General features: G+C 44.7%; 1 protein-coding gene across 2 annotated transcripts in view; it reads right to left on the bottom strand.

Moving 5' to 3' along the window:
• Positions 1–23826, bottom strand: part of Sbp2 (SECIS-binding protein 2) — a 97980-nt gene that overhangs the window by 55763 nt on the left and 18391 nt on the right. For both annotated transcript variants that reach the window (XM_050179344.3, XM_050179345.3), the window contains one exon: positions 11772–12135. In XM_050179344.3, the coding sequence (XP_050035301.1) occupies positions 11772–12135 (364 nt within the window). The remainder of the gene's footprint in view (positions 1–11771; positions 12136–23826) is intronic.

Genomic DNA, 23826 nt, shown 5'->3' with positions numbered 1-23826 from the left:
GCGCATCATCGTAACACAATGTGAGAACTTGTTCAGTTGCCACCTTGTGGTGGCAATGGGATTGATGCTGGCTAAGCTGACCTTGAGAGTAGGGAGTTGCAAACCATGAACATGGCCTTAGTTCCATGTCTGATTGCACTGTGCAGGCAGTTTCCACGCCAATATTCATGGGGAAAAAAATGCTCAAGTTAGAACCAGGTAAATATACCATAATTATTGACTGCGAGCTACTGTTCCTGCTTGAAAATCTTAGGCAATTCTAAAATAGGTTTTTTCGGAGGGAGATGACATCCACTCAGTGTCCCCTAAGCATGAAAGAAAGAAATTGAAATTCTAGTGGCAGTTGGAAGTGGAATTCTGGTTTAGGGCCTGACTTTTCTTAGAAGGATTTCCAAAAATCAGGAACTGTGAAAAGAAAATAGAAGCATGAAGTTTAAAAATACGTAACTCAGCATAAAAAATAGATATTGCAGTTCTAAAACTGCATCTGCTAGAATATCCGAATTGGACAATTTTGACACATTAACATATATTTTATGTGAATTAGTTACAACCTTTACAAGCATTTGCAAAAGTTATACTCAAATATAAGCGGTGTACTTAAGAGCCACGTATGATACATCAATTTCTTCTGCTTTAGATACAGTTGAAACCCGCGATAACAAAATCCCGCGACTGCAAAATTCTTGAGAACACAGTATTATCACATCCCCAGCGAACGCCTATAGGATTGGCAATGCATTTCGTACCTCTCGACAACGAAATGTCGCTGTACTACAATTCTGCACCAGCGAAATTAGCCGGAACGTAATTCCACATATTATACAGTAAACCCTCAGTTGTACGAACGTCGGTTTATCGAATATTTCAGAATAACGAACTTTTTAAAAATCCCCGGCAGTTTTCTTATAAATTCTATGCAAAAATGTTTCACTTAAACGAATTTCGGAACAATCAGTATTTCAGTTTAACACACTCGCTCAGAGGACCAAGGCTTATATTTAACGAAGTTTTGCGCCCTGTACTGCAGGCGCAACCGATGCCCGCCCTTATCAAACCGCTGCTCCAGCGGCAATGTATCGTCGCTGGCGCTACAGCGGCCCTGGGGCAAAGCGGCGGTGCGGAAAACGAACGGCAATGAGGCATGGCCTCAGAGATTGCCCGCACAAGATGAGTCAGCGTGTAATCTCAAAGGCCATGAACAAAGTAACATTTCTGGCGCTTACAACGCCGCCAGAGCAAAGCGGCGATCTGTCACACCACAAACCACGTGGTGTGTGTTTTTTTTCCGACTGGCTAGTCATGGCATGGTCGTCGTCTCTTTCTTTCCAGTCTCGTCAGTTCCGCGTGTGCACACAAAGGCAGCATTATAACTGTTATGAACCCTGTACTAACCTTGTTACGAACCTTGTTTATATGTACAAATTCCATTTCACACATTTCCAACACTACGGATGCCATGTCTTTTGCTCCATGAATTGCACTTCAAGCTTTTGACTCTGTATGCCACTTCTGTTATTCTAGTGAATATTCAGTTTAGTGAACTTTCAGTTAAGTGAACTATTTCCTTTGGTCCCTTGAAGTTCACTCAAGTGAGAGTTCACTGTACCTATTTGCGCAAGGCTAGCAGGCTTCAAAATACGCTCAAATTCAATTGCTTTGCACTAAAATTGCATGAAATACTACATTACACTTCCATGGGTGCCGCCATTTTCGTTTACAAAAACAACCAAGCGCCAGAAATGATCACGCTCGGAACATGCCATGGCCCCTATCTTGCTTGTCAATTGCCTGTTTGAAGCAGCAGCATGTTGCTACAGACATGCGACGACGGTTATTAACCCAAAAGTATTAAGGAGCCTGTGTCACAGAAAATCCAGTGTTGGCATCTGTGTCCTGCATCCGGCATCAGACGTCGTTTCGGCAAAAAGATTTTCGAACCAGGCGTGCCCAGGCCTTCTATATGACGCAAGGAATTGACTGAAATAATTGAATTTCTAAGCTAAAATATGTGGAAAAATCGTAGACGACCCACACACAACCTACAGACATGATAGCTCTCGGATTATAATTTGAATATACGAGAAAACAATTATTTACATGAAAACTCAAACAAACCCCTTTTCCAGCATTTCTACAATGCATAGACTGGCAACGATGTCCGCCATTTGCGCACGGCAGCGCCTAAATATCTCGGAATCCCTGGAGCAGCGTGCCCATTTCCTGAGCAGCGTGCCCATTTCCTTGAAACATCCTTGAAACACTTCCAGATGGCGGTCACCTCAGCTTCATCGCACCAATTGCAACAGAGAGTAGCGTGAGATTTTGTGGCGCATGGAGGTGTTTTTTCCAGGGCTCCGTGGTGGTGACGAAATCATAAGCTTTTCTTGTGCATGCTTTGGGCTTGCTTCTGTTTTTGATTTGCTGATTTTTTTAGCCTTTAAACAATAATTGGGTAGTTTCCTTCTTTTTTCTTTTTTCATGTGCAAGGGTGTGTTTCATGTACATTTGGTTTTGCAGGATAGCCAGAGCTTTTCATGTGCACGGGTGTGTTTCATGTATATTTGGTTTTGCAGGATAGCCAGAGCGTCCTTTCACTCCACGAGCTTCAACACATGCAACTGGGTGGGATGTTAATTCTTCATAACCTTTAAATAGTAGTTTGGAAGTGGCAAGACTAATAGCTATTAGTGGGTTTACTGTGTGTGCTTTGGTATCTGGAATATTGCTTTGGTAGGAAAGCGAGAGCGTGGCCGCATGGTTGGACATGTGCAAAAACGTGGCAAAATTAGGCAGTATAATAGCAAGAGCTTGGTGGCGCAATGATCCAACCCATTCCAAAGCCGCTGATAACATCTATCCATCCATCCATAAATCGCGGGAAGCGGCAATAGAAAAGAAACCTGTCATGAGCAACTATATAAGAGGAAAAAACGAAATCAGGAAAGAAAATTTGTGATAACTCAAAGGAAATCTGACTATTTTTCGAAGTGAGATCAGGATGCCTTTGAACACGCATTTATAAAGTGAGATATAAGAAGGAAGAAGAAGATTGTGCTTGGTTTGGTAAAGCTAGGGAAACGATGGAGCATGTTTTATTACAATAGGAAAGTATCTGCCCAGCAGTCAATTTAAGAATCACTAGCCTCCTTGAAGCCCTTGGGTTCAGCGAGAGCAGGGGAAAAGTAAACATGTCCGTAATAGAGGTTAGTAAGAAGCGATTGGAATATTTGTGGAACTAGGGAACACCAAACAACAAATGCATCCAAAACCAAAGTTCATAATAAGGGTTCAGAAACTTTGGTTATGGGAATTCATCGTGGGGTTTCTTCCTTACTATATATTTAGTTTTTCACATAGGTAGGACATTAGGCAATAAAATAAGAAGAACTTGGTGGCACAACCCACCACCCCGTTCCAAAGGGGACGCTCATAACATCAATCCATCCTGATCTGATCGACCGCCTTCGGGTATACGAGATACGATCACTTTCGCACTCTGTACCGTTGCGTTGGCACCTAAGGACGACGGCATGAGCTGGAGAAATGCTGCTACATGTGTGGAGCGCTGCTGCTCTGCGTCCGATGCCAAATTATGCAAAATCTCACAAAAGTGATCATATCGCGGAAAGCATTTGACTGAGAATAGAGCTTCACGACAGTGCTGCTACTGCTGATCAACGCATGTGACGCACTTTGTACTGTGGGGAAATACGGTTTTATATCCTCGAGCAAGCTTGCTCGAGGATATAATACCTTGGAATTTCGACAGTAAAGTTTAGCTCTGCGATGTATTACCTATCTGTGCTGTCTTCACAACAACAAAATTCTCGCGAAAGCGAATCTGGTTCAACTGTATGGGTTCAACAGTATTGTTCATTACCAAGTTGTAAACTTGATATGTAGCTATATTTATATAATTATTTTATTTTTACAATCTTTATCGAAAGATCTACAACTTAAATCGAAAGTTCCCTTCTAGCCATCACTAAATTTAAAATTTTTCTGAAATGCAACAAACTTCATCAGATTTCATGCAGCAGATTTCATGCAACTATTTATCCTTTCCCATGTATCTAGATAGGAGCTCCGAGCTAAAGCTTCCTCTTAAAGGGCCCCTGAAACAGTTCGGAAAACCTTTGTAGATGCGTAAGGTACAGCTAAAGTTAATCATTTGCACCATCTCATATTAAGAGAGCTACGGATGATTACATGTTACCCCCCTCCATAGCCATGCATTTTCTCCTCAACTCGTTCGCCGAGTGATGGGGGCAAAGCTCCGCCTTCACTGTCTCTGCGTCATGATGGCACGTCGTGTTGTCTACTTCCGGTTGTCTAGGAGCGAGCGCAAGAAGCCTCTCCACCAGCTGCTTGGCAGTCGACCCAAAGCGAGAGCTATCGAAGCAGCATGTGTTGCGAGTATTCTGTCACAGCACCGAACATGTCTGATATTCCGGTAACGACAGGCAAGCTGGGTGTTTCAACGGATCGATGGAGGCATAAACTTAAGCCGATGAAGGAACTTTAGTGTGGACATACGTGAGCGGCCTGTACGGTCCAGCCACCTGGTGGCGCGGAGCTTAACCAGCCAAACAAAGAGCTAATATTGCTCTAACCAAATGTAAAACAGTTTAAACATTTACAAAAACATGTTCATGATTACACTCCCACGAAAAATTTACGCCAGCAGCAAAGAATACACTTCATTACTGCTACTGTGTTTGGTTGAGCTCTGTGCCACCAGGTGGCTGTACCGTGCAGACCATTCACGTTTGCACTTCTGCTCATCCCGTAAGATGGCACAGTCGAACTGCCAGGCCCAGTCCCCTTGCACTTGCGTTTACCTAAATACCAGACTCGCAAAACGCTATTGTGGTAGTAATCCTCCAGTGCAAAGTCACGGCCGCAAACGCGCAAATCCTGGCGCCCATTGGATAGCGACAGTCCGATGCGCTGCAGCCACTCTGCTTGTCTGCTGCCTTGCATAGGGACACGATGGCGCAGCTTGACATATTGCGAGTCACTACGTTTGCAGCCCACAATGCAAAAAAGGCAAATCATGGTGCTCACAAAAAGACAGACCAACACTGACCACGGAGCTCTCGTTAACACGGAGCATGTTGCAACACAAGCAGAGAACACTTGTTGTGTGCCGGAAGTGCTTAAGGGGGGAAGCGGGGATCAGATCGCGATTTTCGCGAAAAAAATCGATTTTTGAAAAGTACGCTTTTCAGAATATACAGCATCATTTCTATCTTGTACTGAAATATTTCACCGAAAAACAAACTCTAAGCACTTAAAATAAATATATTTGTCGGTGCCGGCGTCCACAAATCCGCCCGAAATCGCGAAAAAGCCGCGAAGTTCAACGCGCGACTGCTCGGCTTTCCCGCCACGGAGCGCCGCCATTTTGGTATCGTTGGAAAGCCCGACTCTTTGACTCTTTGTCCCAGCCCTTCCCTTCCTTCCCTGCCAGCCAGCAAGCGCACAAAAAAAGAAAAACAGGAGAGTGGCAGCACGGAGCAGCCAATGGCTGCCGCGCCCCGATTGGCTCTGCGCCGCGGCTCGTTGTAAGGCGCCTCCTCATTGGTCGACGCCGCGCCATAATGGCGGCCGAGGCAAGGAGCGCAAGGAGCGTCTGCTTTTGTCCGCTGCTGGGAAGCCTTTCTGGACTTTCCTTCTCTTGTGTTTCGAGGACGTCGGCCACGTGCAATGGATCCGCGCACGTTCGAAAAGAAGTACCGGACGAAGCATGCCTACGGGAAGCGGAAACGCAAGCCCGTCACAGCAAGGAAGAAGCGGCGATTGTCAGCAGGTGGTTCGGCCGAGCCGAGCGTCCGTTCAGAATCGGCGGAGTACGCGCCCAACGTGCTGTGCGATCTCTCGCCCAACGTGCTGCGGGATCTTGCGCCGAGTCGAGCACCAGCCAGCGATAGTGAGACGAACCATGATCTTTTGCCGTCGAAGCGCGGGCGCAGTGTTACTTCACCGGTGACGATCGACATGCCAGTGAGTCTCGCCGTACGCGAGCGTCCCGTCGCAAGTTCGTCCAGCACAGATTACGGAGTGAGCTTGCAGCGGTCATCGCCGCCCGACTGCAGAGCATCGGAGACGCGCTTCCGCGGTGTGTCGTTCAACGCCGAGATGTCTCCGCAGCCAACAACCGCCAGTGAAGGCAGTCCCATGCCATCGACGAGTTCCGGCGCTTCGACGGAGCTGCAACGCGGGCGCACGCTCGCTGCCGCGGATGCGCCGGCGGCCGACCTTGCCGCTCATCGCAGTGTTGACTGTTCGCCCAGTGAACGTCGCACTATTCAAGCTCACCTGGAAACACGATTTGTGTCCGCGGAAACTGCAGAACTGCAAGCGTCGAGAGTTCGCGAATCGCTTCGCGCGGTTTCAGCAACGGAGCGCAAGTTCGGGCTGACTGGCTCACAGGAAAATGCCATTCCCGCACCTCCAGAAGAGGAGTTTATGCTTGTTCAAGTTGCTGCTTTGAACTCGCTGATTGGTTCCCCGCTTTGCCCAACTTGTCAGCAGCCCGGCCTAGCAGTGCACCGCGAGACTGAACTGGGACTAGCTGTGAAGATGGTACTTTCATGCATTTCCTGTGGTAGTACCCTACAGTCTGAGTGGTCCTCACAAAGGAAGAGCGGCTCTAGAGCTTTCGAGGTCAACATCAGAGCTATGCAAGCAATAAAGAGCATTGGGAAAGGACCAACTGCTCTTAATGACTTCTGGGCCACCATGAATGTCTCGCATCGTGGGTTACACCACAAAACATATGATGGGCACCTCAAAAAGACTTTCAAGCCTGCCGCAGCGGCAGCTGCACACAACATCTTCACAGATGCTGTAGAGGCAGTGAAAAAGGTGTACACTGAAATGGAGACAACATTTTCAAAGAACATTACAGTAGTGTATGATGGCACATGGTTGACACGCGGCCACAGCTCCCATACCGGCGTAGGCTGTATAATTGATTTCCATACAGGGCTTGTGTTGGACTGCATAGTTCTGTCCAACTTCTGCCTTGGGTGCAGCCGACAGCCAGCAGAAAGTGACCCCAACTATGCTGAATGGAAGCAGCAACACCAGTGCCAGAAAAACACTGATGTGAATTCTGGAAGAATGGAGGTTGAGGCTGCACTACAGCTCTTCAGGCGCTCCTTGAGCAGAAATGATCTACGTTACACAAACATAGTTTGTGACGGGGACAGCCGCATGTTTCGCACTCTATGTGATGAAGAAGTTTATGGTTTTGTGCAGCTATCTAAAGAGGACTGCATAAATCATGTTAAAAAAACGAATGGGGGCTGCACTTCGCTCTTTGGTGGCCAAGGCAAAGAAAGGAGAGCCACTAGGTGGAAAGGGGGGCCTGACACAGCAGCTCATCAAAAAACTGACGAACTACTATGGCCTTGCTCTGCGGAACCACTCGGAAGTCGAGGAAATGCAAAGGGCAGTAATGGCAACGTACTACCACATCACATCAACAGATGATGAGCCCCATCATGAGCTGTGTCCCCCTGGCCCCCTTAGCTGGTGCAACCACCGGTCAGCTGAGGCAGAAGGGCAGCCAGCACCAGCTCACAAGTACAAGCTTTCAGCTAAAGTTGCTGAAGCACTCCTGCCTGTGTACCAGCGCCTCTCAGACCCTCAGTTGCTGGCCCGGTGCAGAGGAGGCAAAACTCAAAACGCGGCTGAGAGTCTCCATTCAGTGATATGGTCACTAGTATCAAAAGACCAGCATGCCTCACTGTTTGCTGTGGAAACAGCAGTGCACGAGGCAATTTCAAAGTACAACTCGGGCAGTCTGAAAGCTTATTCAGACCTGTGCACAACATTGGGCCTGCGCCCTGGTGCCCTCTCTCTTCAGCGGGCTGTCGAGAAAGACTCCCAGCGAATGAAGAAGGCACACAAAGTCCATCTCCTGAAAGGACAGAGGGCTAAGAAGTCACCTGCTGCCAAGGACACCAAATTCTACAATGCAGGAGCATTCTAGACAGTGTGTGCCAGTATGGAACTTTGAAGCTTGTTTTCTCAAAAGTTTGTTTTGAGCTTATCACCTCGCTCGTGGAAAGCATAGCACGGCAATGGGAGCACGGATTTTAATCCTGTTTGTTTTGCTGCAATTGGTGAAGTGTGCCTTATGTCAAGACAGTCTCAGATTTACCATTTAGGCTCACCATTTTTTTATTACACAATAATTGGAGCATGATACATTCTAAACATAAAGAGAAGGTGCATACTATATCGTTTAGAAGAAGAGCAGAGAAATTTAAAAAGAAATTAAGAGAATTTTGACTTGGACTATACTTCTTAGTAACTATTAAAAACATTTACAGACCCATAACCCATTTTGCTGTCACGCTAGGCTTTCCACGAGCAAGCAACATGTGAGCAATATATAAATAATGATAAAATAAAAACTACTGAAGATATGATTGTGAAACTTTGCAGCTGTCTGTTTGATGCTATTTCGAACCTGTATGCCAAATTTCATCACTCTAAGATAAAAAATGAAAAAGTTAGTTCCGATCCCCTCATCCCCTCTTAAGTGTGTTGAGAAATTGTTCTTGTGCGTTCTCTGTTACTTTCTTTTTATAGAAACAAATTAACTAACATTCCAACTATTACGAACCACATTTGTTCTCCACAAAGTTGGAAAAATTATCGATGACGCACCCTGGGCAGCCAATCTGATACCTCGCCCTACTAGCGTCACGTAAATGGTTAGGGGCGGCTGAAAATTCAGCCAAGTGGTGTGCTGCGATTGGCAGCAGTGTACATTTTTAAAACCTTATAATAAATTACAAACTTTACGCAGAGCACTTAGATGCATCAATTAATGATCAGAAGGACCCACTTTAACGACTCAGTATGTTTGTACAACATCATCAAAATTGTTTGAGGGTCCCTTTAAGGGGCCCCTCATCAGGTCTGGCCATTTTGAGCTGTCAAGTGCCATGCATGCAATGTAACGATCATGTCTGCTAAGTATTACATTGCTATGCGCCGCGGAAAGAGCTGAAATTCAAACCAAACGCCGCTTGCCCTTCTCCTTGTGGGCGCCATGCTCCAAGCCGGAGGGATGACGTACACGTGTTAGTGCGTCTACGTACATGTGTCTTTGCTGTGACGTCGCTCTTAGTGACTCATGACTTCGAGAATTATTCAAGGCAACATTTGATAGTTGTGTAATCTGTTGTATCGATAGACAAATTAAGGTTTAGAAAACTAATAAAACACACAAACCGAATGTCTGAGTGTACTTGTTTTACTTCACTCCGCAGCAAGAGAGATGTACTTCCGTTTTGTGCGCTTGTTCCCATGTTGTGCAGTCTCGCATGCTGGCACCGAAACTATGCTACTTTCTAGTGTGTTCAAGCGCGCGATCATGCTCTGTGATCCGCTTGTGTGCGCCTTACTGTTTGTGTAGCACTAACTTATACCGCTAGTGAGGTGTTCTCGTGCGCAACACAACAGCTCGCACACGATGCCGTGAGCAGAACTGTGCCGCGCAGCAAAAAAGCGAGGGAAAAAAAGTGAAGGCGGTGCCCGTGACCTATGCTTCACGTGATCCTCAAGGTCTAGCATGGGAGAACGCAGGGAAGGAATATCGCTTGTGGAGGCTAGACGGGGCAAATGGAGAGTCTCTCTTGGCAGTGACACTCGCCTCCTGAAATCATGGGTTTGCAGCACTGAAACTTTCTATCTCTGCTATTAATTAACCTATTTGAAAAATTCTTGCAGTTGAACGCATATAACCAGCATATAACCAAAATTTGCTACGAGGCCTGGTAAGGGGCCCTTCAAGACTGCAAAGTAGGCAGAGTATGAAAAGGGCCTAGTTGGTGTAGCTTCATCGTTCTGTTGCGCTGTGACAGGCGTGGTGACACACGAAGTGCCTTGCCAGCCACAGCTCAACAGAACAATGAAAAACCGAAATGAAATAGAGTTGGTGGGCAATGCAAGAATACAATGTCGGCAGATGAAAACATAACACTTACTCTACGCCACCGGCAGCAACGAATGGAGGCGCATATTTGCTTTGTCGCCTATAAATGAGAGCAGTACACTTCCAATGGCACTACATAAATGACAGCTAGATAAATGAACATGCTTACGGCAATAGAATTGGCGGCGACTGCTGCGGATGCAACATGCGATGACTCACAAAATTTTCTAATACAGGAAGAGGAAAATTACTTCGTGCCAGTATCTTCATGTGACATGGGCGAGCGAGTACTGCAGGGAAAGCTGCCATGGTAGGCGCATCCTGCTCTCAAACGTTAATGCCTCACACCTTTTCTTCTTTACATGGGATCTAGCAAGTGAAAATTGATCGCAGGTTGGCAATATACTTAACATTGGTGCTGAAAGATAGTGTTTCCCAGGAACACATTAACTAGTAAAGAAGAGTAACAGTATTCAGTCAGTTATGAATACCAGACGTTGGTGCCAGGAAATTGTACAAAATGGGATCGTATAAACGATTTTCTACTGTAAATGAATGTTGTTTTGAATCAAGATAATTTTTTTTATTTTAATTTGGTAACACTGCATTGTATAGAGTTCAAGGAGCTGTAATTACTTCCATTTTGAAGCTACTGACCCTTGTACAATACTAATATCTTGAATGTGCAATAGTGTTGTAAAGCCGCTCTGTAATGGCCTGGCAGTATCATAAAAGACAAAGGAAAGAAACAAAAGAAGTATGAGGACTCACTGGAGGGCTGAGGGATTTGTGGGTTTTATACCTCTTTGTTTTATACCTCTTTGTGGGTTTTATACCTCTTAAACTACTTTGAGCTCCGTCATCTGTACCTTAAAGGAGATGCACTGCAATGTCACTTGGTCGCCCTTCTACTAAGGAAGGTTAACGGAGCTTTTGACGAAGGGAGTTCAGAAAGTGCCATTACGGCTGGATGAAGTACTCTCGTTTCCAGATGGCTACTGCTATGAAGAAAACCTCACTAACAATATCATAACTAGCTCAGTTATAAATTTGACACCACAATACACCACATAATAGGAGTTTTTAATCTGTTCTTTAAGGACATCAGCGCCTGTACCCTGTACACCAATGCTTCACCATGCTGCATGGGGTAATGTTCCGCCATTTCGTTTGTTTAACCATGTGCTTCGGGTGACACGCACCACTTTACCATAAGCCTAGCTCACTGCAAACACACACACATACGATTTCACAGCACACAACCACAACTCGTAGTCAACTGCACACTGGTCAAACAACGTGCACCTGTGGGTGCACATACACACTAGAATATACTAGAATAGGGTACACACCAAAACAAGAGTGCAGTGTAGCCAGCATCGCTTTCAATGTCGCTACGTTTAGAGAATACAAGTCTTGCAGTAACATACAGCACACTTTCTTGCTATGATTTTATTAGACTGCGTACTGGGCAAAAAACCACGCATAGATTTCTTTAAGGGCAACTACATATGTGAAATTTTGCACATGGACATAGGCGCAGCAACGCCGTTTGTGTCCCATGCAGCTCCCGTCGAAAGCTCATACTGTGCCATGTGACAAGGCCACGACTTCATTTTCATAAATCTCCGTTAGAGAGTTTCATGCTCAATGGAGTTCGCGGGTGCCTCTGTAACAGGAGTACTAGATTTATAAATATTGTTCTGTAACGATATTTTTCGTAGTGCTAAAGCTAGCTTGCATTAGCCAAGCCTAGCTGGTCTAGGCAAGAACAAATGTGTACATAACAACTATCATTGCAACAACTCACCTTGGCGTCCGCTTTTGTCGTCCGTCCTTCCGGTGAGCGCTCCAATGAGTCTTCTGTGCCTCTGCTGCCCAGTGGCGGATACTCATCCACAGAGTCCTTCTGCCTGGCAGGACTTCCAGAGTTCCAGCTCCTCCTCAGGGCTGGCTTCTCATCTTCATGCAGGCCAACCTCCACCGCTGGCACATGGCGATCCGCATCTGATCCCTTGCGGTTTCCCCCACCGCGTCCCCCTTGCTGCTGGTACTGCCTGGTCCCATCTCCCTTCAGGACACCACGAAGCAGTGATGAGTGGCGTGTGTCCCGCCGTCCCCGCGCAGCATTCACTCTCACACTGTTTTGGTGAGGCATACGACCACTGCCAATCCTGCATACCACACGGTGTGAGGTGTTTAGTGCTTGTAGACAAAAGCACCGGTTAACAAAATCAAGCAAGCCCCAGGTCGTTCCCTTTCTTTTCATTTCATTTTTTACTCAGACTCAATACAGCTTACCAGTTTCTAGACCTGCAGCATGCATTCACCTAGTCCAGATGGCTATTAGCAGCAAGAACTTGGAGTGACGCTCTCTCTTGAGTGACGTCACGGCCAGGACGCCGCTCGCTTCGCTGCCATGCGCGCTCGTTCCCTTCGTGTATGCTTGGGGTATGGGTGGCTCAAGCCATACTTATTTATGGACATGTCGGCTCCTTTCTGTCGCCCATGCCTGAATCACAGTTCTTTCTTCAAAAGCGCCTGTGTCTAGAAAATTTGCAGCTTGGATATCACAAGCTATGTAGTGCTGAAGGGGTCTTCTGGTTTCAGAATGCATATATGCGCCGTGACTGTCCATAAATTTTACATAAAAAGAATGTCTGCGAATTCAACACTCGAAGTTGTGTATGATGCTTTGCTAAACACTTAACATTCCCATAGTACTTAGCTATGAGAGACATTGCATTTTACATGGAAGAAAAATCTTGGTATATAATGTCAACATGTTATCCGTGTTAGAAAGACACTGCCCAAGAAGCTGTCATCATGTTTTTATTACTCTGGTGAGTTGTTCTAGCCAAATATGGCCACTTAATTAATGCGTAAAAGAAAGAGTTAGGCATGCATTTCGTATGAAAAGGTTTGCGGCTACTTTCACTGCTCTCTGAAACAGGCCCCCATAAAATGAATTGCTCATGGCTGCTAACATGACGGCACATCATGTGGAATATTTACATAATTAATTCTCAAATGCCATAGTTGCGATCACCTGGAAGAAAATTTTCGTGTTTAAGATCGAGAGCCAATCAACTGCAAGCGATGAAATGTTTCATGGTGGCCCTCAATAGCCATTATCAACAATATGGCACACCCCTCACGCAACGGTAGCAACCGACTGTCGTTATGGCGAAGCACGCATTGTTCGCGAAACCCATCAGTTCACAACTTCGAATTGAAACCACGAAGAAGTTTTTTACAGCGTCAAGTGCAATGCCTAAAGTATACTAAGTAAAGGCTAGGGTTGAGGATTGGGCGAGTTGGTATTGCATTCTAAAACTGGTATAGCGCAACGTAGAAAGGAAGAAACAAGAAAGGAAGCAGCGCTCTATTCTTTCATCTGGCTCGCTCAGCTTGTTTCTTCCTTTCTATGTTGCGCTGTACCAGTTTTAGAATACTCAAGGCACTACAGTGCAGCTTAGGGTGCCTAGAAAAGGAAAATTCAAGCACCTTCTGCCTCACCGTGTCTCGATCCAGTGTTGCTTAATTATACAAGCGGAGAACGATTCGCTTTGTCAGTACATTAAAGGAACCTCGCAAACCTTGATTAGGAAGACACAAGCCTTACGTATTTCACTTGATTTCTTGGCCCTCCACCGGGGAATTATGGTATTTTCAGTATATTCCCATACTACTAATGAATGATGCTTCGGCTTCTTTCTGGCTGCAGCCATACAGTCCAAAAGGCATATTTCAGTAAAATATTTCTGCCGAGCAGCCTGTGTCCGTTCACAAAACATATTTGTCATGTATATTCCTCAAGCAACAAACACCAGTAAATTGCCCAAGCGAGTTGAATGTGTAGCACGGAAAAGGGAATATATATTGATGCTTTCCTTTTCGTATTCTGCAAACAGCTGTATGCCTCAATTAGCTTTACTTCAAAATACCGCCACTTAATATAAACACATGAAGGACTGCCTAATTTTGAGAAGCAGTTAACCCTTTGATGGTAAATGACGTAAATATACGACACCGTCTGTACGTTTAAAAAGCGCGCCAATCTCCTAACTATTTATTTTCTGTCATGTGCTGCCACTATGTGGGGATACAGAGAATTTTTTTCACGCGCCTCCGTCTCTCGGTTTTCGTTGCATGGCTTGCTTTAGCGCTAGTTTCCTCCCACGCGTCTATATACCACAGCTTGCACATTGGCGTGCACGCGGGCGGGCGGCCGCTTGGATTTTGTTTCGCGGGCGGTTTCAGCTTCTTGCGCAACCGATGGCTATCTCGTTACTAATCGCTCAAAGGGCGACCGCTTGTTTCTCGCTCGTTTAGTGCTCACAGGGGTGCGCATAGGAAAGATGCCGCCGTGCATGCGTTTCCGGCCGGTATAATGTAAAACTATTCCAATATCTTTTTAGTGCAAATCGGTCATTAGCCCTCCGTGATAGGTCAAAATGGCTCGGGCTCTGCCCATATAGATGTGGCGCCCGCCTATATGGGCTGGATCCGAACCATTCTGACCTATCAGAAAGGGCTAATGGCAGATTTGGAATAAAAAGAAATTGGAATAGTTTTACGTTATAGGGCCCTCAGTTTCTTTTCTTTTTTTTAAGACTCGCGAAAACTAATTGCCCTAGCTGGTTGGCGATAAGATGAAGATTAGCAGAAGTTTGTCACACGTGTTGCTTTTTTTGAAGGGCACACAACCAAACACTTTTCTTGAGTGCGTGCACCTACGCAGTTCGATTATGCTATGGACGCATGTATTAGTGTAAGAGCAGAAACATTTGAGGCTAGCGAAATATTCTCATATGCAGATTTTCAAAGCCTTGAACTATGTGTATAAAAATGCATCAATTTTTTCATTCTGATAAGTTTATTTCATTTTTTATTATTGTTATTCATGAATGAAGAGTGCATATATACCAACGCAAAATATTTTTTTCTCACTTTACAGTCACCCTAGAATAATTACGGTAATTTTTTTTCGAAATAAATCCCTAAGAAGAATCGGAATCTGCAATAAAAAAATCAACCCTGGGCGGTCGCATATAGCGAAACAAATCGGCCCTCAAAGGGTTAAAGAAGCAAGTGGTGCTGGTAGAATCTAAACTGCAGCGTTAGGTAAGCCCTCGTGTTACTGCCGAGCATTTCTGTGAGAGAAATGAAAAAATTATATATTATACCATGAACTACTCATCATGAGCAAACCTGTTTTAGCGGATTAAAATGAAGGTAACTGTTGTAGAAGTCATATATAGCCAGTGTTTGTAACATACTTGTTACACCGTTGCAGGTATGGTATCATAACTGGATTCTTATATGCTATGTTTTTGCGGTTGTTGACCCATGCATGAAAAACCCGCAATAGGCTGGTCTGCGCTCCTTCGGCTGGCACTGTAGCATTGCCTTCGAGAACTGTATTGTCTAAGAAATAAGCTCGTTGAATAAATTTTTGCGAGCAATGACATTGCAAAAATATATATGACGACCGCCAAAAGTATACAAGCAGAGGGAACCAGAGTGAACAAACGAAAACACTGCAGGAGGTGGCCAGACACCGCCAAAACTGCAACAGACAACAGGCGGGAGTCTGTGCCCCAACGTCGTGCGAGCGGTGCTTGCAGCAATCCTGTAGTTTGTTCTCGGGGCTAATTGTGACTTCATGACACACTGGCGTTGCGCGTGTAAATCTGAATGGGATGCTTAAAGGAAAACTGCAACAGTTTTCGAATGCGGTAAGAAATTGTTTGCAATTTGTAGACAATGCTGCCATGAACATGCGAGCCAAATATTTCACTGCATGCAGGTGGGAGGCCACAATCTCATATAAAAGATTGCTCTCTCTCTCATGTGGCTATTATAGCCTGCCTATGATTTACATAATAATCTCATATAAAAGATTGCTCTCTCTCTCCTGTGGCTATTATAGCCTGCCTATGATTTTACATAACAATCTCATATATAAGATTGCTCTCTCTCTCCTGTGGCTATTATAGCCTGCCTATGATTTTACACATAACCACATGGCAGCGCCAACCACTGGGCAACTGTTCATGACCACATGCACACCCCTCCTATATTCTAGCAAACTGGGAAACCGCAGTTGCATCCCACTGTCCTGTCACCACTGCTTTGTCGCTCTTTGCCACCTTCCAGAAGCCAAGCATGAAGGGTTACCAGAAGCGCACTGCCAAAAATTAGAATGTAGCCATAGGGAGGGCATCGCTGCCTGTGCCACACCAGCTGAGAGGAAATGTGTTCAGGAGGAATGGGTTAAGTAAACATTAGTATCTGCTACTATCTGGCCCTTTTCACAAATTCCTGCGAGAATGTACATATAAGCTGCACAATTTTTCTTTTATTTTGCAGTAAAGTTTGGGTGCAGATTAGTATATGTGAATACCGTTAAAGGGGACCTGAAAGTTTTTGTACATAGAAAACAATGCAGATATGTCATCAGAGGTTGCTGTGAACATGTGAGCCAAATATTACGGCACTGCATGCAGCAAGGAATTCACAATTTCGTGTCAAAGACAGCAAAAAATTGCTTACTCTCGCTTCCGCAATGCCATCATGCCGCATCATCACAAGCAGCTGGACCCACCAACGCTATTGGCCGATTTTGTGATCCTGAGAGCATTCTTAGTAATACGTAATTGCTAATTTTGAGTTAAATTAAATATACATGTCTGCGATCTCAAAAAGACGGAAAAATCATTTCATCTTTACACTGCTGATGAACATATGACAATTATGCATCACCTCCGAGATGGCAGCGGAAGTGCTGTGTAGCGTAGTTTACCGCAGCACCCAAGTGGTGCCGCCATGAGCCCTTTTTACGCATGACACTACAAGTTTTGGGTAGGGTTTTCCCCTCTTAGCTTCTCCGCTGTGTGATTTGCAGTCGCTAGCAGGGACAAAACAAAGACAGAAAGCAGGGTATCGGTGCGATAACTCCATTCATAGTTGAAGCATTAGAAAAATGTCTGCGGCATGAGATTCGCAAAACTAGCAGGTGCCCCGTAGCCATGAAGTCCCACCTCAACACAAGTTCTCTGCCACCCAAAGTTCCATTGTATTCTAGGGAACCCCACCCTTTCCCCACCCCTATGTTGAAACTACATTCTCCCCACTTTCATGGTTGCTCGTTCTTCTCTTTTTGGGTCGCTATTTAAGTTTTGGCTGTGCTAGTAGTTCATATGCTATTGGTATGGTACTAGTAGTGTAATAGTGAAGTCATTGAAAGAATTGCACTCACTCCAGTGCATTCTCAGTTTTGAAGGAAAGGTGTTGTGGGGCATCAAGGAAGAGAGCAGGATTCTGGCACCACATGTAGCTGTCCAACAGAAACATGTTGCTGCGTCACAATTTTCACATAGAAAAAGAACTCTCTTCCTCCGGAGTTTCAGACAAGGCTTAAAGGAACTCTCAAAACTTCATCCATACAGGTGCACAAAAAACACAATGCAAGATAGTTCGCCTTCCAAGCCAAACGATACACAGCACGAGAATGTGGGGATACTATAATGAAGCTTTGTTACATTGGACATGCACTTCCATTTTTCCCAACAAGCCCACAAATTTCATAGTGGGGCAGCAAATGGTGTGAAAATATGTTTTCATGCAAGATCGGCACTTTTTTTAAATTATTGGTTTCAGTTTTTTTGCATGCAGCCGAAACACCAATAGTTTGAAACATCTTTCACCAGTGAAAGACCTACATGATTGCTACCGTATGGGACTTTTACAAGCTTCTATCCTACCTAGTTTTGCTACTTCACTCGTTACTGGCATGTACATCATGGTGCTGGAATAGTTGGAGTCTGGTTCACCAAAAATATGCTGTTCACAAGTGAAGCTGTCCTCTGATGCAGGCTCAGACAAGAGGCCACGTGCAAGTTTCACAAACTATGCACATTTCAAGTAGCAAAAAAGCAACAAAGGCTAGCTGCACAAATATATGCGTGAAGCACATAATGGCTCTATGCAAAATGCATACGTCCTCAGGGAGACAAGTCTGGATAAGAACAAAAGAAGCTGAGGCAATTAGAGATCAGCTTGGAGCCATTTCAAGTTGAAAAGAGCAACACTTCCTTGATTTAGTTTACTAATGACCAAGTTAGTGGCAATGATGTCATGCTATTAGTAAATTACAAAATGTTATAGTTATGCTGTGTTATATACAGCTATTGCTGCACTTTTATGATTAAAGCTACAAGCAACTGCCCAATCCCACATGAAATATGCATGCATGCATGCATGTCACTGAAGTTTACACTCTACAATAAGGTACAGGTCAAATCAAGGTGTGCCAGCTAATGTTGCCATAATTTCTTGAAGTGTGTCGCTAAAGTTAGGCGAAAAAGTCACTAAATTTCCACTAAATTTTCTTGGGATGGCTAAAACTGTCGCAAGAGCTTCTGAGTAAATTTTAGGCATTTTTGGAACACTACAATATATGCTAGCATGGCATAAATCTTTTGTCGAATGTCTCGCGTTTGTCTATAGGGTCTACGTGAGTGGAAATAAAGTGAATTTGTCAGTACAGTAACAGCTTGTTAATTCAAACTTCACGGGGACACAACGAGTTTGAATTAACCAAAATTGGAACTAACGAAAGTGATTAAAAAAAGGACCCATTTGATAACAAAAAAAAGTAGGAGTACCTCCGGGTACTACTAATATTTGCAAAAGAAATCAGTGATCATTTTCTGCTTTTACTCTCTGAAAAGTGATCACTGTCACTTGATCTTCCAGAGCTCGAATGTGCCGGAAAGTTTCTTCTTCAGCTTCTTTGAAACAGAAAAGTCAGGCATGATTTAGTCCTTCCATCACCTACGACAACGAAGGTTACACCAGTGTTTCACCAATGTCTTCCTCATTTATGTCGCCATCGTTATTGTCCACGGCAGGTTCTTAGTCTAAACTGACGACTTGGCTATGATTCCATCATCTGTCACCGAACCATAGACCGCAGCACCGCTGTTGACATTCACATAGTCGCTGAAGTCAGCCTCTTCGAGCACTTCACATACACGAACAGGAATCTGAACATCCTGCTCAACCTCACTAATGTCCATGTTAGGGGTACTGAAACAACAGTGATGTAAACAATTTGCGATTGTTTCTGTTGTCACCAGACTCTAGGTGTGCACGAGCATGTGCAGGACAGTGAGCAGAGCCACAGCGTAGCCCTTGTCATTCTCACAGCAAGGAGCATCCTCCTGAGAATGTGGCATCTATAAAAACTTTTTAAATGTTTCATGATGCCCTGTGGCTGAAGAGTTGCAGTGGTGTTGGCCAGAAGAAAAACCAGCTCAATGGCTCTCCATTCAATTTCGACCTTGTGCGCTGAGCAGTTATAGACGAGGAGGAGAACATGCCTCTTTCCACACTCGGGGTGTCTACCCAGCTGACATTTTCAAATTCCCTGAGTTTTCCAGGTTTCCCCTGAGTGCCTTTGCAAAATTTTCTGAGTGACACAGAACTTTTATGTCAAGACGGGCTAACACCATGTCGCCCGGTGCTGTCACTCCCCAGTAAGCATGTTAAAAAATTACAAAAAAACGACCTAATCATTTTCGAATAGTGACTTAATACAGTTTGAATAGTATGGAGTAGTGTTTACATTATTCATAAAGAATAAAGAAGCGAGGGGTTAGTAAAATGCGCAGCAAATATCTTCGAAAAAAATTGTAAAACCCATTGCAAATCGAGTTGAACATTCTCTACTAATAAAAAGGAGATGCATACAGAAGCAAATCTAATATGAGCTATTTCTATCAACTGATAGCAAGCTCATAGGTATGAGGCCCGAACTTTGTCAAAAGTGAGATTCTCTCTCAACAGCTGGTAATTGCCAACCTCAACTGTCCTGACATACTCTCAGCTTCCGCACAACGCTTCAGTGTTGCGTTTCACTGCTTTAAAGAGTCACTGCTTTAAAAAGCTTCTATGAGGACTTGGAATCGGCGATGGATAAAGTCAAAACAAAATACACTATACTGATGGGCCACTTCAATGCCAAGGTAGGCAAGAAGCAAGCTGGAAACAAGTAAGTGGGGGAATATGGCATAGGCTCTAGGAATAGCAGGGGAGAATTATTAGTAGAGTTTGCGGAACAGAATAATATGCGGATAATGAATACCTTCTTCCGCAAGTGGGATAGCCGAAAGTGGACGTGGAGGAGCCCGAATGGCGAGACTAGAAATGAAATTGACTTCATACTCTGCGCTAACCCTGGCATCATACAAGATGTGGACGTGGTCGGCAAGGTGCGCTGCAGTGACTATAGGATGGTAAGAACTCGAATTAGCCTAGACTTGAGGAGGGAACGGAAGAAACTGGTGCACAAGAAGCCAATCAAAGAGGTAGCGGTAAGAGGGAAACTAGAAGAATTCCGGATCAAGCTACAGAACAGGTATTCGGCTTTAACTCGGGAAGAGGACCTTAGCGTTGAAGCAATGAACGACAATCTTATGGGCATCATTAAGGAGTGTGCAACAGAAGTCGGTTGTAACTCCGTTAGACAGGATACCAGTAAGCTATTGCAGGAGACGAAAGATCCGATCAAGAAACACCAATGTATGAAAGCCTCTAACCCTACAGCTAGAATAGAACTGGCAGAACTTTCGAAGTTAATCAACAAGCGTAAGACAGCGGACATAAGGAATTATAATATGGATAGAATTGAACATGCTCTCAGGAATGGAGGAAGCCTAAAAGCAGTGAAGAAGAAGCTAGGAATAGGCAAGAATCAGATGTATGCGTTAAGAGATAAAGCCGGCAATATCATTACTAATATGGATGAGATAGTTCAAGTGGCTGAGGAGTTCTATAGAGATTTATACAGTACCAGTGGCACCCACGAAGATACTGTGAGTGAGAATAGTCTAGAGGAATTCGAAATCCCACAAGTAACGCCGGAAGAAGAACGCCTTGGGAGCTATGCAAAGGGGGAAGGCAGCTGGGGAGGATCAGGTAACAGCAGATTTGTTGAAGGATGATGGGCACATTGTTCTAGAAAAACTGGCCACCCTGTATACACAATGCCTAATGACCTCGAGCGTACCGGAGTCTTGGAAGAACGCTAACATAATCCTAATCCATAAGAAAGGAGACGCCAAGGACCTGAAAAATTATAGACCGATCAGCTTGCTGTCCGTTGCCTACAAAGTATTTACTAAGGTAATCGCAAATAGAATCAGGAACACCTTAGACTTCTGTCAACCAAAGGACCAGGCAGGATTCCGTAAAGGCTACTCAACAATAAACCATATTCACACTATCAATCAGGTGACAGAGAAATGTGCGGAATATAACCAAGCCTTATATATAACTTTCATTGATTACGAAAAAGCGTTTATTTAGTCGAAACCTCAGCAGTGATGGAGGCATTACGCAATCAGGGTGCAGACGAGCCATATGTAAAAATACTGAAAGATATCTATAGCGGCTCCACGGCCACTGTAGTCCTCCGTAAGGAAAGCAACAAAATCCCAATAAAGAAAGGCGTCAGACAGGGAGATACGATATCTCCAATGCTATTCACAGCATGTTTACAGGAGGTATTCAGAGACCTGGAGTGGGAAGAATTGGGGATAAAAGTTGATGGAGAATACCTTAGCAACTTGCGATTCGCTGATGATATTGCCTTGCTTAGTAACTCAGGAGACCAATTGCAATGCATGCTCACTGACCTGGAGAGGCAAAGCAGAAGGGTGGGTCTGAAAATAAATCTACAGAAAACTTAAATAATGTTTAACAGTCTCGGAAGAGAACAGCAGTTTACGATAGGTAACGAGGCACTGGAAGTGGTAAGGGAATACGTCTACTTAGGGCAGGTAGTGACCACGGATCCAGATCACGAGACTGAAATAATCAGAAGAATAAGAATGGGCTGGGGTGCATGCGGCAGGCATTCGCAGATCAAGAACAGCAGGTTGCCATTATCCCTCAAGAGAAAAGTGTATAGCAGCTGTGTTTTACCAGTACTCACATACGGGGCAGAAACCTGGAGGCTTACGAAAAGGGTTCTATTTAAATTGAGGACGACAAGCACGGTCATGCCATTCCCCAAAGCAGTGAAACAATCCTTCCGAAGTGGCGAAGTCGGAGATGTTCAGGTGCTGCACGAAATCGCCTGCTTTTGCTATGACGATGGGGTCACTCAACGGGATGTCCTGTTTCCCTTTTTTTAATCCATGCAAGCGATGCTGTCTCGAGGTCTGAGTGCTTAGCAGCACGAATCCTTACTCTGTCCTTGGCGAAAGTTTCAGCTTCGTAAGCATCCTCAATCATCATATTCTTGTCCCGGATGTACGTTGACAGCATGCTTCTCGGTATTTTGTACTTGGGGATTTTGTTCGTGCTCTGCTTCCCTGTTTCTACTTCCCATACAATTTACAATTTTTCCTTCAACGTTTTGGCGCAGTACATAGTGGCACGCAAGGTGTGTCTGTCAACGGTACACATGTCTCGGCAGACACAAAAAAAAAAAAGGCACAGCTTCCACACTCGCTGGCTCAACCGTTGCGACTGCACTGGAGATTGAGAGAGAGTGGTCAACCCTGAGGTTGCCACCAAATGCGCATCGTAATCCACTGTCCATGATGATGCAGCAGAGCATTTGCAAATAAACTAAGTGCTGACCCCTAAAAACATGCGATGATGGCAGTGATAGGTATGTTGCTCCATCTAGCGCTTAACTGTGACAGAGACTGCGAGCTGGCTATGGTGGCGCACTGTTCGAATTATCCATGGCAGACCTGTTTAGCACTCAAATTAACAAGCTTTTCAATACATGGGGCTCTATGTAGCATGGCCAGACCGCTACTTTGTTTGAATTCTCCTGTAGCGCCCACTGGCAGTAGGGTTCTACTAAATGCTCTGTGTCCCATTTCATTCCGTGAGCACTGTACACACGTTACACTGTACTTGGACTGCCCATGGACCCCTTTGACACTTGGCTTCCCTAACTTGCTTTATCGGCGTCCCATATAGTCGGGGGGGCCCTGTAGCGCCCACCAACGCCGCAACGCAGTGCGCTTTGGTTGGTGCTCGGACAAAAACAAAGTTCGCTGGCGCATGCTCGAGGCTCAAGCTAAGCATACGCAGTGTTGTTCTGGAAGCCTGCTACATTGTTCGCCGCAGCCGCTTTCGCGCTTCTGTCGAAGTAAATGTAGGAATGACGGCACAGCTCTTGGACCGTCGTCACAATATCTTACAATCTATTAATTCGAATTAATGAGGGGGGAATTAACCCACTTTTACTGTAGTGTGAAGTGGGCATTTACTTTACCATTATACGTCTACATAACACACAATGACAGCTAAAATTCGACATTTACCCTTGGAATACAAGGTTCCAAATGCAGCACGGTTGAAGAAAAACACAAACAATCTGGTTTTTTTCTAGCATGCAAGGGCACTTGATTTATATTATTCCTGAAAATTTTCTAGTTCTCAGCACTGCCAAAAGGATAGCATAATTCTGCAAGACGCACGAGGTCACATGTCAACATGGTGATGACAATTAGGGGACCTTTATGCACGTCAAATATTACGATTCTGCCCCTTGGTCTATGTGAAGGCTCTTTGCAGTACTGATTTGTCCGAAATGCATGTAATAAGAAAACAGTGTGTTTGCATGGGATCTAGCGGCTGGAAAACGTATCATACGATCACAGTTTGGAGACCTACTGAATGTTGGTGTCGAAGAATCGTGTTTTCCAGGAATGTATGAACCAGTAAAAAATGAGTAACTCAATTGAGTCATTCTTTGCATTCTCAATTGCGAACGTTGGTGCTGGGAAAACATACATAACGGGAGCATATCAACGAGGTCCTGCTGTATAAAT

The sequence above is a fragment of the Dermacentor andersoni genome, chromosome 5 (assembly GCF_023375885.2).
Source record: "Dermacentor andersoni chromosome 5, qqDerAnde1_hic_scaffold, whole genome shotgun sequence".
Taxonomy (NCBI): Eukaryota; Metazoa; Arthropoda; class Arachnida; order Ixodida; family Ixodidae; genus Dermacentor; species Dermacentor andersoni.
The sequence above is the reverse complement of the archived record's forward strand: the minus strand, read 5'-3'. Positions and strand labels throughout refer to the sequence as shown.